The sequence below is a fragment of the Nelumbo lutea genome, chromosome 7 (genome assembly GCF_056320005.1).
Source record: "Nelumbo lutea isolate HS-2025 chromosome 7, American lotus-T2T, whole genome shotgun sequence".
In the NCBI taxonomy this organism is placed as follows: domain Eukaryota; kingdom Viridiplantae; phylum Streptophyta; class Magnoliopsida; order Proteales; family Nelumbonaceae; genus Nelumbo; species Nelumbo lutea.
In genome coordinates this window covers 49,715,107-49,731,520 of record NC_142690.1, presented here as the reverse complement: position 1 = coordinate 49,731,520, position 16,414 = coordinate 49,715,107, and the positions used below count along the sequence as shown (strand labels likewise).

The 16,414-nt window shown below is 40.2% G+C and overlaps 1 protein-coding gene and 1 pseudogene across 16 annotated transcripts in view; one reads left to right on the top strand and one right to left on the bottom strand.

The window, feature by feature from the left end:
• LOC148846329 (pentatricopeptide repeat-containing protein At2g27800, mitochondrial-like) overlaps nt 1–16,414 on the bottom strand; it is a 55,916-nt gene that overhangs the window by 29,542 nt on the left and 9,960 nt on the right. For 3 of the 16 annotated variants that reach the window (XR_016102454.1, XR_016102450.1, XR_016102453.1), the window contains one exon: nt 3,596–5,386. Coding sequence is in view for 4 of the 16 variants with exons in the window: in XM_088955692.1 (XP_088811818.1) it covers nt 3,926–5,251 (1,326 nt within the window). In the remaining 12 variants the exon portion in view is untranslated. Of the gene's footprint in view, nt 1–643; nt 1,076–1,607; nt 1,661–1,736; nt 2,031–3,315; nt 5,387–16,414 lie in introns of those variants that run through there. The other 13 variants (XR_016102455.1, XR_016102457.1, XM_088955696.1 and 10 more) reach the window with 11 other exon arrangements.
• Nucleotides 9,811–10,913, top strand: LOC148846330 (18S ribosomal RNA; annotated as a pseudogene).

The following is a 16,414-nucleotide window of genomic DNA, read 5'->3' as shown; positions in this document are numbered from 1 at the left end:
GGAGAAAAAAGTAAAGAAAGAGGGGAAAATGAAGGGTGGAGCCCTCTGTGTAAACAAAAAAAGTAGAAAAAAATGGGCAAATCACCCATTCTTGCACTAAAAGAAGAGGGTTTCAGGTATTAGGAGGAGGAGGAGGAGGAGGAAGAAGAAACAACTTACCTTGAACAGATTATCAGCAATCAAAAACAACTTAGCTTTGGAGCTTTCATGCAGCTCAGTAACAGTTATGGAGGGGGGTTTTAGCCTTAAACTTTCATGCAACAGTCATGGAGGAGGGTTTTTCCTCCCGCACAAACTTTTCTTTCGTAATAAACTAATAAAGAACTTTCATTCGATGGAATATTGAATTTTATCTACTATTTATATAAAATGAGATAAATGCCCCTCCCCATATAAATGAAAGTTTAAAAAATTGAGGCCTATGACAGTCTTTTCAATTTTAAGCCACTCTTTAAATTATCGTATAAATCGCAATTTGTGATTCAAATCTACGATTCATACATAAGTCATACGATTTTTTGCAAAAAAAACAAACAATTTGTATGTACGATTCATATCAATTTATGGACGATTCGATATGAATCATATGATTTGAATAACAAACCGTACGATTTTAACAACATTGCTTCCAAGATAAAAAACATAAATCCTAAGTTTCACTATCCTTAATCAAAATAGCACCTAAATACTAATTCAAAAGGTTTACAAAGAATTCAACAAACCTTGATCAAAATAGTACCTAAGTACTGATTCACTATCCTTCTTAGTAATTACAAGGTTCACAAAATAGCACCTAAATATACCAACTCTTACGTATATATAATACAAAAAACACAACCATGAATGCAATGGTTAAGACCCTTATGGTCTTCATCCCTTAAACAAGTAACTTCTGGGAAAACCTCACATAGTTCATTTGTCTACTCCACTCAGCTACTAATTTCTCCAACTTTTCAACACATTTTTCAAGATTTTCCTGAATGTTCCTTGCTGAAGTATCTTCATCTGAATTACTTATGGGAGCCACCCATTGAAAATTTTTGCAAACTTACCCTCACTGGACTGGTTTTCCTACCTACATGAAAATGCAAATTAGTATTCCCCCGCCCTCAACCTCCCAAGCAACAAAAAAAAAAATCTGCAATGAATTAGAGTCTACAATGAATTTTTTTTCATATATTTACTCTTACAATGATATTGCTGAAATTATCTATGCAATGAAATGAGAGCTGAAAATAACACTAATGTCAGACATTCTCCTCAAACCAAACCGGAGACTAGAGACCAAAATGTAGCCTTACCATCATAACTAGAATGCAATTGCTTATACATATTTCTGGACCTATCCAACTGAATAACTAATTTGACTTAACGATAGTTTCAATTGCATTTGCCTCAAATTATCTTCTCATGTTACATTGATTTCCAGCAGTTAAAGGATGAAAAACCAGCAGTCTAGGTGATTTTCAGACATTCAATTCCAAACAGTATAAATAGATTCTATTACTTGTTATTCTCCTATATTGCTAAAACCACAAAATTCATGCTAGTACGAATAACCACAGCATTCATTCTTGAACACGTTAGAACTTATAACATTAATTTACCTCTCCTCTATAGATTCTGGTCCTAATAAGGTAAAGTGCCGCCAACTGTGGTTCTGGAATCATTAAAAACAAAATAAAAATCAGTTTGCAGGGAAGAAGAAGAAAAGGAGACAAAAAAGAAATACCTACAGCTGGTTCGCTGTTGCCGCCGGTCTCCGATGATGTGGTCACATGATGCAGTTGAGTGGTTAGGGTTTTTAATGGAGAGAGAGAGAGAGAGAGAGAGAGAGAAAGTGGGAAGTGGATTCGAACAAGAGAGTATTTTTGGGGTTTCGATTTCGGGAACGTTCCCGTTAGTTTGGCCTTCAACTCTCCTAGAAGGACATGGTTATTAGGAATGGGCAATAACAAAGTTTACTCAAGAAAGCAGGTCAAATTCTTTGAATCCTAGACAGGAAAGTCTTCAGTCAATGGTTGAACCTCCTGAAGAGAACAAAGCGATAGAGAGTCAACTTCTTCTGAGCTGGAGGATTCAGATGTCAATTTTGGAGCAAGAGCTTTTTCAGGTAGGTTGTGACAGAGAGGTAGGGTCTGCTTCCCCCTTACTTTGGTGGAGGAAGATGTAGCGTTGCATGCTCATGTTTTTGGGAGCAAAGCTAGTTTGATTTAAGTGTGACAAGAACTCTTGTTAACATGTCTGAGGAGTTGGTGGTTTCAGCTTTTCTCTTATTGTTTTATCTTTTGGTGCCATTGACCTTCTTGAGGCTTTTTTTTTTCTTTTTGGTCGGTTGGCTCTAATTCTCAGTTTTAGAATAGTTGGTGCTTATTTTCTCTTGCCATTTTGATCCTTAACAAGTTATTTTTATTGATAAACAAGAAAAGTTGTTTATAATGTGCAAATGCATCTGATGTTGGATCAGTAAACGTATCACTAAAAAATCTTCTCTAGAACCTAAAATGTGGGGTTTATAATAATATCTAAGAAAAACAAAAGCTTTTAGTTATATTTAAGGTGGTTTAAAAGATCTCAAAGAGTGTATGATCTTCCATCCCAGCTGTGGTATTAAGTACTATTTAGGCCGAAAGGAATAACAGAATTTTCCAAAACAAACGAAGTGAAGTGGATCAACTCATTTCCTATACATTTGGAAAGCTAATATCCTGGACTACTGCTGTGAAAGGACTTCAACCAAGGTCTTTAGGAGCCCAGCTGCTGGCTGGAGAGGTCTAACTATCTTTGTACTCTTGGTATTGGGCTTTAGTGGAAAGGCCCTTTGTAATTTGTATGCTGTTTTCTTCTTCAATAAAAGTTACCTTACCTTTTTTCAAAAAAAAAATGATGGTTTAAAAGATAAAATTGCAAAAATAAAGTATTGTAAACAAACCTGTCTAAATGAGCAAGAGTAAAAGGAGAAACAATGAGTTGAGGAGTATCTATATCAAGTCCAGCACAGACTACAAGGTCCTGAGCTTGCTTGTTTTTAATACTTAGCTTATGTGTAACCAACAAAAGAGGCTATATGAAATTTAAGTGTTTTCAAAAACTAAGAAACAACATAAAAACATGCTTGGGTTATATTGTTTAAGGACTAAACACTGTTAATAACAAGAATGACTACTGGATAAGAGGAGAAAATGAGAAACTAAGAGAAATAAGATCCAAGGGAATGACTTGGCAATGAAAAGAGAAAGATCAATAAGAAAAGCAAATCTGAGAATGGTCATAGAGATTTAATAAACAAACATGAAATTTGATTTAATACCCAAATAGAAATTGCAATAATAGATCCTCAAAGGATGTTATATAATTTACCAAGTGTAAAATGAAAGTTTGATTTACTTGGACAATATTACAACTACATTGAGATTTAGAAGATAGTAAAAGAAACTATCAAAAAAATAAGCAAAACTAGATTTGAATTCAGTGGTGCAGTTAAAAAACTCAAATACTAGCCACAATCATTCTAGTAATCTTATTTGAAACATATCCATATCCATACAAAGCAAAACTAAATTTCAGTAATGCAGTAAAAGATTCAAACACTCACCGTAATCAATTTCTATAATTTGAATTTCCATATTCATATTCAACCCCACATAAAAGCTTTCTGTAAGCATGCCCATCCACAAGATACTTTTGTGATTTCCTCAACAACATCATGGCTTTACCAATCCTTCCTTGCCTGCAGATCTCATTCAATACCATTTCACCATGACCAATATGATTTCAATTTCTAAATGCATCTTCAACCCCACATAAAAGCTTTCTGTAAGCATGCCCATCCACAAGATCCTTCTCTTGCAATTCCTTTAACAACAACATGGCTTTACCAATCCTTCCTTGCCTGCATATCACATTCAAAACTGTCTCACCACAATCAATTTCTACAATTTGAAATTCGAAATTCATCTTCAACCCCACATAAAAGCTTTCTGTAAGCATGCCCATCCACAAGATCCTTCTCTTGCAATTCATTCAACAACAACATGGCTTTACCAATCATTCCTTGCCTGCAGATCTCATTCAAGACCGTCTGGTATGTAATAAAATCAATTACCACCCGTTTTTCTGCCACCTCCCACAGAATCTTCTCAGCTTCCTCAATCTCACCATTAATAGCGAAACAATTCACAAGGGAATTATATGCCTTACTGCTTGGCACAAATCCTTTGTTCTTCATTTCCTCATACAACTCCTTAGCATTGATTGTCCGGCCTTGGACACAAAGCCCATGAATCAGATAATTATAAGTATGTGAATTGGGAAGGCAGTTGTACACCACACCCATTTGATGGAATATTCTAAGAGCATCATTGACATGAAGAGATTGAGCATACCCTTTGATCATAAAATTCAATGAGAAAATGTCAGGTGCAATGCCATCATTTACCATTTGCTTGAAGAGGCAGCTGATAGTATCCATGTACATGTAATTTATATATGTATTGCTTCCCCGGCCCAAAAGTGCTGCAAAGAGAATATTGTATGTCCTAACAGAAGGCTTACAACTGGAATCTTTGCTCCTCCTCATGTACTTGTACACATTGATTGCTCTTGACAATTTCCTAGCTTCTGTGAAAAAGTATATGATTGTATTAAAAAGAGCTTCTGATCCACAACTTGGAACAGAAAGCACTTGGTTAACAACATCGTCCATCTCTTGGAAAAATTTTGCAGAACCAAGTTTTTTTATTGTGATGTGGTAAGTTGAGACATCATGCCTGAATCTGGGTTGTTGTGAGGCCCAATTAAAGATCTCCAGACATACTTGAGGATCATCCTGGAGGGTTATGACTTTATAGAGGTCTTCTGGAGTGAATCTATGTGGGAGTTGGGATATTGCATTTTGAAACTGAGCTTGATTAAAAGGAGATTTGCTGATGGCTCTCAAATTTTTAGATGGCCCTTTCTTCAAATATCTTCTGGGAGTGGTATTTTTGGCATGAGAAGAATAGAATGAAACATGAAAGCATTCTGAAAAATGGGATGCATTTGGAGGCGATCTTCTAGTAATTGTGTTAAGTTGAATTTGAGTAAAACTCTGCACCACATTGTCATTGAACTTTGAAGAACAGCAAGTGGAAAGGTATTTATTGTAAGTAGAGATTATGGAGGATAAACAAGAAGCATAACACAGTTGATTAATATAACCATTACAACTGCAGCAAAGAGGCCTGGAACAAACCCTAAGAACCGAAACCATACTTATCAAATATAGAAGATAATGAAGTAATTATAGAAACCCAATCTAAATCAGAAATAAAATCATCTGCTGCATTAGTATGCAATCTTCAGAACCCAACAACTGAATCATCCCAAGCTGTTCAATTGGTCAAAGCTGCATAAATAATAGAAAAGATTAAGGCAATGATCACTTTTGAAGCTACTAAATGATACTAGCATGAGCAAGAACCGAAAAACATACATAACCAACTCAACAAGTATCTGGAACATAAATGTTAGAATCAATATGGATGCATGAACAAAAAGAGAAAATAAACAAAACTAGAATCATTGGTAAGACAATTGCAGATCTGAATCCTATAAATGTAAGCATTAGAATTAAAATTTTCATCAGAGCCTGACAACTGAATCCAATTAAACCAAATTACCAATTTTCAGATCCTTTGAAAACATTGTCACCTTTTACTACATCTAGTCAATATTCAATTTTCATATATTCTAGGGTGATCCATTACCTTGACACCCAGATTCAATGGAACAATTGTAATAGTATCATTATTCAATGTTCTTTTGTCATCCATCCTCGAGAAAAAAATAAAGATTATACTGCTCACTTTTTGCAGCTGCTGACATCTGTGTTCAAAAAGGGCTTTATTTCATAATTCGTAAGTCCAAAGATGGTGATGGCACAAGGAGACCTTTCTGCCCCAAATAATGCTGCCACATGGAAGACTAATGAGTTATTTAGACTTGACAAAACTAACCAACTAGGGGGAATAAACCAAAATTATATAAGTTGGAATGGTAACAGGTAGGGGAATGAACCAAAATTCAAGGGAGGATGGTGAATCATAGGTGGAGTTATTGGTAAAAACCCAAAAACCTAATAAAAGAAGAGGAAGAATCATGGTAACAGTTTCTTTGCTTCTTTCCTTGTCATCAAAAATCCTTGGGTTTCTTTCTTCCCAAATTGTCCAGACCACTGCTTCTCTAGTGCAACTTCCCATGATGTCACCAGACCTCCTTGACAGGGAAAGGAGAGGAGAAGGTAGCAAGTTAGCAATAAGGGAATTTAGAAAGGATTTGCAAGAGAAGGACCATGACTGGTTGAGAACCCAAACTCTAGAATCTGAACCACTGTCCCCCAAAATCACTTATCGGTCTAAAATCTCCTGGCTAGATGACATTTTGTTTCTTTGGGATCAAGGCTAAGAAAGTTGAATTCATCCCTGGGCTGATTACTCCCCTTCTATGGAATTCCCTAAACACTTTCATCAAGTCATTCTTAATTATCTCCCAACAATCTTGATGAAAAGCCATTGTGAATCCATTAGGCCTAGAAGCATTAGATCTATCCATAGAGAAAATGGCTTCCTTAATTTCATTTTCCTCGAACTGTTTCCCCAACAATTCCACTTGATTCTCTTCCAAGGAATCCCAATCTAGTCCATCCATAGCCCACCTCTCAGTAATTGGCCTACAATTAATTGATCTGAAATGATCAGCAAAGGCCTTAGCAATTTCTCCTTGATCTATGATCTCAGTCCCCCCAACTACTAAGGAAAGAAATCAAGCTCTTCCTTTTCCAACCATCTGCTAAAGCATGGAAGAATTTTGCATTACCATCACCCTCCTTGATCCATTTTTCCCTCAATTTTTGCTTCCAACGGATCTCCTCTCTCAACAATGTGTCCCCTAACTCCTTCTTTAGTGACCACCCCCCCTCAAAGAGTACGTTAAGCTTTTGGGGCTCTGCCAGCAAGAAACATCACTTCTCTGAAAAATCATACTGGGGTTGTCTTGAGATGTACGGCTTAGATTGGTCTTAAACTTGACAAGTGGCATTAGTTAGGATTGAAAAAATGATGAAAATAATTAAAATAAATTTTTGGAGAAAAATATTAATTTTTAATCACTAAAAATTACCAAAAATTAGGAAAGATCTGAAAAAATAATTTTGGAGGGTGGGGGTTGCTTTTTCACACCTGCAAAAAAATTTGTGCACCAAAATAAGCTAGTTTCATGCCAAAAAGTATTGATAGAAATGGTTTTTCACTAATATTTATTTTATAGAAATTACAAAAATTACAAAAAATTAGGAAAATTTATTTTGTGGAGATGGGATTGCATGAAATCAAAAGGGAACACTCCCACACTAATTTTATGAAAAGGGGAGCTAGTTTCATGCAAGAAAGGTGCACAAAGACGAGTTTGGGACTGTCAATCAAGGCAGTGACATGGGGGTGTGTATGGGTGATATGTTGAAAGAGCAACAATGGTCACAAGTGCATTGTGTGTGTGCACATCCCTTGCACCACGACACACCACATGAGGCACCAATTGCAATGTGGGTGTGTGCACCCACATAGTACAAAATGATGCAGCATGGGGCATTGTGTGCAGTGTCAGCACATCCACCACGATGCACACCCACTTGCGCCCTGTGTTAATAGGGGTGTCTGTAAACTACACACCATGCAAAGGTGGAAGGTGGAATTGGTGCACCTAACACAAGTGGTTGTGTTACAGCCCTACACTACACACGGTGGGTGTAGTAGGACTGTAAACTACTACACGGTGTGTTAAAGCCCTGCCACTACAATAGTAGAAAGCACTACACGTGTAGTGTTAACATGTTTAACACACACCACGGTAGTTTAGTGTTTTCTAATATTGGTCACCGCACGTGGAGGCACCACAAAAACCACTTGCACCATGACACACCACGGTAGTTTAGTGTTTTCTAATATTGGTCACCGCACGTGGAGGCACCACATTAACCACTTGCACCATGACACACCACGGTAGTTTAGTGTTTTCTAATATTGGTCACCACACGTGGAGGCACCACATTAACCACTTGCACCATGACACACCACGGTAGTTTAGTGTTTTCTAATAGTGGTCACCGCACGTGGAGGCACCACATTAACCACTTGCACCATGACACACCACGGGGGCACCGCAGCACATCCACACGTGGCAATTCACGCATGCACATGCCCGCACATGCACACGCACGCCCGCCAGCGCACCCCCACGCTCACCAGCACACGCACGCCCGCACATGCCCGCCAATGCACGCCCACCAGCGCACGCCCACGCACGCCCACGCCCGCGCACAGCCGCCGCTAACCTCTATGGGGATATGGTGGGTGTGGAGACATGGGATAATGGAAGGTTGTTCTGATGAGTTAGATTTCCCCAAGGGTGTTATGTTGAAAAGGAGGGGAGGTAAGGCTGTTTGGATGAGTTAGATTTTCACACCGACTCGCACCATGGCAGCCTTGTGCAGTCGACCGAGTGGGAGGGTAGCATCGATAACCTCTATGGGGATATGGTGGGTGTGGAGCCATGGGATATGGAAGGTTGTTCTGATGAGTTGGACTTTCACAAGCGTGTGTTATGTTGAAAAGGAGAGGGAGGGACTTTGTTCTTGGCACACCACGATGCATGGGGGGAGGGACTTCTTTTGAAAACCCATTACTTGGGGGAGGGACAAATCGTTGTGAGATGCAAAATGTGAGGGGAGGGACGAATCGATGCGACAGAGGGCTGAATCTCAGTGGATCGTGGCAGCAAGGCCACTCTGCCACTTACAATACCCTGTCGCGTATTTAAGTCGACTGCAAAGGATTCTACCCGCCACCCGGTGGGAATTGCGCTTTAAGGTGGCCCACGTGTCTCATCCATCACGAGGGCTTCACCAATGGCACGTGCCTTTGGGGGCCTAGAGGCCCCTACTGCGGTCGGCAATCGAATGACGAGCGCACGCATCGCATGTTTAGCCAACATTCTGACTTAAAGGCGTTCAGTCATGAAGGCATGAGGGCCTCCCATGCTTTGGGTGCCTCCCCGCATGCTGCCTAGGGCACTCCATGGTGCCTCCGTGGCATACCTATTTCAAGCATGGGAGGCCCCCATGGGGACCTCACATGAGTGGGAATGGTGCAACACGGTTGCCATCTCTCGCATTTCTTGTGATCTCCCGGTGACCCTTTTCGGATGTTGATTCATGTTGGTGGTTGCTTTCCGTTCTTAGTGGGGCCTTTGGGTGCTGCTTTCCTCAGCCATTCTGCGTGCCATTGATGCACCGTTGGTTTGGGGGGTGGCTTCCTGAAGGTGTACGCGATGCGCGTGAGTGGTGTTTGGATGGCATGTGTTGATGGGCTCTGTGCTTGTGGTCGGAACCATTAACCTTCCCCTCCTCTTCAGTTTCGCTCAAGCTAGTTGTTGCTATATGGGCGTATGCAGGTGGTTCCTGTGTTGCCTACCCAAAGAAATGGAATTGATACCCCTCGAGTGATATTTTCTCTCTCTCCTCCCATGGTAGGGGGTGAGGCAACCATGAACATGTAGAACATGATGCCATGCATTGTCTTGTGATTGTGCAATGCACTCGGCACATGTCTAGTGTGTGTTCTCTTGGATGCGGAAGATGCCAAGGGTAGGGGCCTTAGGTCCCTTGTTACCACCCTATTATATGTCCTGATATGTGATCGACAATTGCAACCGCATAGAGCGTTCGATGTTTTCGGATGGTCTCATGCGGGTTGTGATGTCGACAAGGAATGCTACTTGGTTGATCCTGCCAGTAGTCATATGCTTGTCTCAAAGATTAAGCCATGCATGTGTAAGTATGAACTATTTCAGACTGTGAAACTGCGAATGGCTCATTAAATCAGTTATAGTTTGTTTGATGGTATCTACTACTCGAATAACCGTAGTAATTCTAGAGCTAATACGTGCACCAAACCCCGACTTCTGGAAGGGATGCATTTATTAGATAAAAGGTCGACGCAGGCTTTGCCCGTTGCTCTGATGATTCATGATAACTCGATGGATTGCACGGCCATTGTGCCAGCGATGCATCATTCAAATTTCTGCCCTATCAACTTTCGATGGTAGGATAGTGGCCTACTATGGTGATGACGGGTGACGGAGAATTAGGGTTCGATTCCGGAGAGGGAACCTGAGAAACGGCTACCACATCCAAGGAAGGCAGCAGGCGCGCAAATTACCCAATCCTGACACGAGGAGGTAGTGACAATAAATAACAATACCGGGCTCTACGAGTCTGGTAATTGGAATGAGTACAATCTAAATCCCCTAACAAGGATCCATTAGAGGGAAAGTCTAGTGCCAGCAGCCGCGGTAATTCCAGCTCCAATAGCGTATATTTAAGTTGTTGTAGTTAAAAAGCTCGTAGTTGGACCTTGGGTTGGGTCGACCGGTCTGCCTTGCGGTGTGCACCGATCGCCTCGTCCATTCTACCGGCGATGCGTTCCTGGCCTTAACTGGCCGGGTCCTGCCTCTGGTGCTGTTACTTTGAAGAAATTAGAGTGCTCAAAGAAAGCCTACGCTCTGTATACATTAGCATGGGATAACATCATAGGATTTCGGTCTTATTACATTGGCCTTCGGGATCAGAGTAATGATTAACAGGGACAGTCGGGGGCCTTCGGGATCGGAGTAATGAAATTCTTGGATTTATGAAAGACGAACCAATGCGAAAGCATTTGCCAAGGATGTTTTCATTAATCAAGAACGAAAGTTGGGGGCTCGAAGACGATCAGATACCGTCCTAGTCTCAACCATAAACGATGCCGACCAGGGATCGGCGGATGTTGCTTTTAGGACTCCGCCGGCACCTTATGAGAAATCAAAGTCTTTGGGTTCCGGGGGGGAGTATGGTCGCAAGGCTGAAACTTAAAGGAATTGACGGAAGGGCACCACCAGGAGTGGAGCCTGCGGCTTAATTTGACTCAACACGGGGAAACTTACCAGGTCCAGACATAGTAAGGATTGACAGACTGAGAGCTCTTTCTTGATTCTATGGGTGGTGGTGCATGGCCGTTCTTACCATCACCCTCCTTTTCCAACCATCTGCTAAAGCATGGAAGAATTTTGCATTACCATCACCCTCCTTGATCCATTTTTCCCTCAATTTTTGCTTCCAATGGATCTCCTCTCTCAACAATGTGTCCCCTAACTCCTTCTTTAGTGACCATCTCCTTTCTCTAGCATGGCCTTCTAGCACCCCTTGCAATTCCTTCCTATCAATCTCCTCAATTTGTGCAATTAGACTTCCTTTCTTCTCTTCCAATCTCCCAAACTTCACTCCGTTCCATTCTTTTTTATATCTTTGTAGTTTTCTCAAAAACTTTTGCCCTTCCCAAATAGGTTGTGGACTTTGGGACTCCCACCACTCCGTAACTTTTTTCTTGAAGTCTAGATGGGTAAGCCACATATTTTCAAACCTAAAGGGAGTAGGGCCTCCATCAAAAGACCTCTGAAATAAACAAATTAGCTAATGATCTGAAGTGATTCTCGGTAGATGCCTTCCCTGCAAACCCATCCAGTGTTCTTCCCAATCAAGAGACATTAGGAATATATCCAGTCTAAAGCATATGGGGTTGGCCTGGAGATTGGACCAAGTAAAGCAGTAATGACCTAGTGGGAAGTCTCTTAATTCAAAAGTCTCAATAAAGCTATTAAGTTTCCTCATACTTGAGGTAACCCTTTGCCTTCCTCTAACTGATCCAACCACAAATCTGATCACATTGAAGTCATCTCCTAAGCACCACGGGCCTTCCCATAATCCTCTAATATCTTTTAATTCTTCCCACATTGCATTCCTTTCTATATAAGAGTTTGGACCATAAACATTGGTTAAGACCCAATCAAATCCATCCTGGTTATTCTTCAGCTTTACCGAGACTGAGAATCTACCTACCAACTCTTCACTACAAGTAAACGCATCTTCATTCCAAACTATTATTATTCCCCCTGAAGCACACCATGCTGGTGCATAACTCCATTGACAATTTCTTTCTCCCAAAAAACTCCCAATCCACTTCCTATCAACCTCCTGAACTTTAGTTTCTTGTATCAAGACTATGTCTGGCTTTTGTAGCACTTCTGAGACCCCTAACATTCCAGCTGATGATCTTCATTGGACTTGCTGGAAAAACCCTGTAGTCCCTCTACCTAAAGACCTCCTTTTCTTCTTCCCCCCCCCCCAGAACTAAATTTTTTGTCCCCTTCAACATCATTGATAAGATTCTCCACTTCATTCATTTTTTCTTTCATTTTCCACCCCGTCCTTCCTTTCTTTTTCTGAATATTCTCCTCCATAGATTTCTCTAATTTCAGCCCCATCCTATTAGCTAGGTTCTTTACTTGATCCCCTTCCTCCTCTATCTTCTCTCCAATAGGGTCTACTCCAGTCCTACAAATCTTCCCCCATTCTTCTAGTGAAACATTGTCATCCTTCTCCATTTCTGTTTTTCCTTCTTCAACCTTCTCCCCCTCCTTATTGTTTTCAATGTCCCTCCTACTTTCCCCCCAATCATCTACCTCCCTCCCACAATCTGATTTCAGACCTTCCTATAGAGGTTCCCCCACCACTATTTCACCACAGTTAATCAAGTTCATGGGTCTATTCATCACGGGAACAGGGATTGGGCCATCTGCAAGAGAACTAAGAAAGGAATCAGTAACTTGAAGGTTTCCAGGTTGATAGAGGATTACACTACCATAACAACTTTTTTATAGAAATCTATATAACAGTTTTTTTATCAAACCAGTATGTTAGTGGTATATTAGTGGCAATATGACTCCTCAAAAAGAAACCCTAAACCAAAATACATCCATCGCATATAAATTGTGCCATAATGTGGGTTTGTACGGTCTGTCTTTGTTTCTCTTAGGAAATTTTGTGGGTTTTTAAAAAATTAAAAGTATCATGTATAAATGAAATATGACGGACAACTAATGGAAGGGTAATACAAGTTAAAACTTCAAGATACTCCAAGTAATTTGTCAGATAGTTTAGAGGTACTTTAAGTAATTAACCCTTTTAGCAACATAGGAGAAAAACATTTGATAGTATCTACTGTTTGAATTGAATGTAACAGAAACAAACTCATTATAATTTTTTTATCAGTAAAATTTTCATTAAGAATTCATGAATTTAGTACAGTCACTAAAGGAATTTCTCAATTTCCTCACCCCACATTACATCATACTACAACTTTGCCCAAAACAGTAGTGTCCTGTCAACTTCCTGTTTTGCCAATACATCTGCCATCCCATTGGCAATCCTTACTCAGCTGAGAGTAGAATTAAATCTCTTTGCTAGGGTGTCGATATCTCTGAAGGTATGTCTGTATTTCCAAGGGGCTGAACTGATTTTCTTGGTCCAATTGATGACTAGTTGTGTGTCTCCTCCAATTTCCAATTCCCTAATTTCAAGTTGCACTGCATGGCTGCAACTTTCAATCCTTGAAAAAGAGCCAACAAACTCGTTATAATTTACAAGATTGAAATTATCATACCTCAACTGAACCAACATATTCAGAAAATCCATTAGCTATTGCAGGATTTGTGGTGTACTTTGCAATGTATCATTTGATTTGGAGATTTTTTTTTTTTTGGAGTTGGTCCTCAAGCTGAACAATTCAGGTCAATCAGATTTTCCTGCAAATCAGACTTGGAATCCAATTAGCCCCTCCAAGGCTAACTTCCTTGCTTGGACAATGGCTCTTGATAAATGTTTGACTAGAGCCAATTTGGAGAGATGTGGCACTCAGATTCCGGACCTCTCCTGTGGTCTGTGTGGTTCTTTTTCTGAAACTACAGATCACTTGTGCTTTCACTGCCCAACTTGCTCCATGGTATGGGGACATTTCCTCAAAGCTCTGGATATTAGCTGGGTTATGCCAAGATCAGTCAAGGATCTGCTGTACTGTTGGAGAGTTGAAGGCCTCAACAAGAAAGGAAAATTAGCGTGGAAGACCATTCCTGCAGCTGTTTTGTGGTCTATTTGGGCTGAGAGAAATAATAGTATTTTCTGTAGTAGAGCTAAAAGCCCTGAAGAGTTGGTGCAGAGAGCTGTGGGCAAGTTGATCTCTTAGGTGTCGGTTACTAAGGAGTTTAAGCATCAGAATTTGGCACACTTGTTTGATTCTCAGTGTTGGATGAGTCTGTAATCTGATTTGCACTCAGGCAGTCTTTTTGGCCTTGGTTTTGTTGTACTGTTCTCCTTTTCTGTCTGAATTAAAAAAATAAAAAAATCTTTTGAAGGGCTACACAACGGGGGGGTAGCTCATCCCCCAACCCAGGTGCAGGCAGGGATCCCAAGCCTCCGCTACGATCAGCAGGAGACCTTTCCACCCATCTAGTTGGCACCTTGTGATTTGGAGGTTGTTATTCAGTATATCACTTTGATCAATTGATTCTCTTTGCACCTTCCTTTTGTCAGTGGTTTTCCATGGCCTTTTTTTTTTAGAAGGATAAAGAAAAATTTATTAAAGAAAAAGAGATTACATGAGAAAGGTGACGAGAAATCATCCAAGAGGAAAACAGACACTAACCAACTTACACCCAGAACCACCTAAAAAAACATAAAACAATCAAAACAAAATAATGACTCCAAATTCACCACCTTCATTCAACTTCAAACTCAAAGACCCTAATCAGAACCCAGACGCTCAATCTCCCTACATCTCCTGGGTACAAAGAACATTGATCTGACTTAAAGACCAAAGAATTCCAAAACAAGCATGGTTGTCAAGGTGACACCTAGGCCATTAGGCAATTTTTAGAGGTCACCTCTCCCAATGCCAAGATGGTTTTCATATTAGGCACTCACCCATATTATATCTTTTTGCAGCAAAAAAAATATATATTATATATCATTTTATTGGTTGGTTTTATTTTATTAGATTGCACCCTATATGTCACAATTTTTTTATTAAGATAATTCCTTTTTTATTAAAACTACGAAAATTTCTTTGGGTTTGATGTCTGAACCGAGACTGGGAACAGAAGAGTGAGGACTAACAAGTTTCCATTATCTCAATCCAAGTTGTCCAGGACCACTAGGTAAGTTTCCATTGTGCATCAGTATAATTGCAGCATAGGTTCAAGAAAAGAACCCTTCACTTTGAATCTAGGTTTCGTTGGTTTTATTTTATTAGATTGCACCCTATTGTATGTTACAGTTTTCTTATTAAGATAATTCTCTTTTTATTAAAACTACGAAAGTTTCTTTGGGTTTGATTTCTGAACTGAGACTGAGGACTAACAAGTTCCCATTCTCTCAATCCAAGTTGTCCAGGGCCTCCAGGTACGTTTCCATTGTGCTCCTGTATAAATGCAGCATAGGTTCAAGAAAAGAACCCTTCACTTCGAATCTAGGTTTTGTAGAGAACACTGATGTGGGCCCCCACGGCTGTAGTCCCCACTGTGTTCGTCTGACAGCACATGTAACCTTTGATTAGTTTGTCAGTGTTAGTTGGTAGTTATCTTAGAAAGCTTGTTATCTCAGTTATTTATTTGTTTTATTTGCCATGTAAGCATTAAGGGCAATTCTGTCCTTTCCTACATTTAGTGAACATAAACTATAAATATTGAGAGAGTGGCGGCGGCAGATTCATTCGATCTGTCCCTCCTTTTAAAACCCTTGTGTACTCCTGCTTCTTCTCCTTTCTTCTTTCTCTTTCTTCTATTTTTTCTCAATCCGAAATCTGTTGGAATTCAAGACTGACTGTAGTCTTGATCGACTACTTGGTATCATAGTCTATCTAGGGTTTCTCATGTGAGTCTAGTCCAGCCGACCACATGAGAACTGCCTAGGGCTGGAAGCTTACAAAGGACTGTTTGTTGGCTGATTCTTGGAGGTTACCAGAAAAGTTTAGCAGCTGTTCAAAAACTTGTCGAGGCTTGCAGAGTGTTTTGGTAATCAGGAAGAATCAGAGAAGGTTAGGGTTCAGGCCACGGTTGAAGGTAGCGATCAGAGTTCTCTGAGTAAGTCTTTATTTTTCCCTTGAGATTACTGTCAGTCAAGATAGGTTGGACCTATCTAGGAGGAGCGGCCGAACTCTCCTATTTTCTCTCAGAGGTGATCAGTTTTTTTTTTTTGTTTAGGGTTCGTTATTAACCCTACGGCTAGACTTGACTGTGAATTCTTTTGGAAAGTGTGGCTGAGCACTGTTTATGTTCTCACAAAGGTCTTCCTAACCCTACGATTAAAACCCTAATTCTGCTTCAACATTACAGATTGCTTTCTAAGTGGGTTTCAGGCCTGGTTTTGGCTTCCGAGCCTGTTTTGAGGGTGAGAACTGTTATCGGACTGCATATATTCTGATTGTCGATTGGTTTCAGATCAGATCTGAAC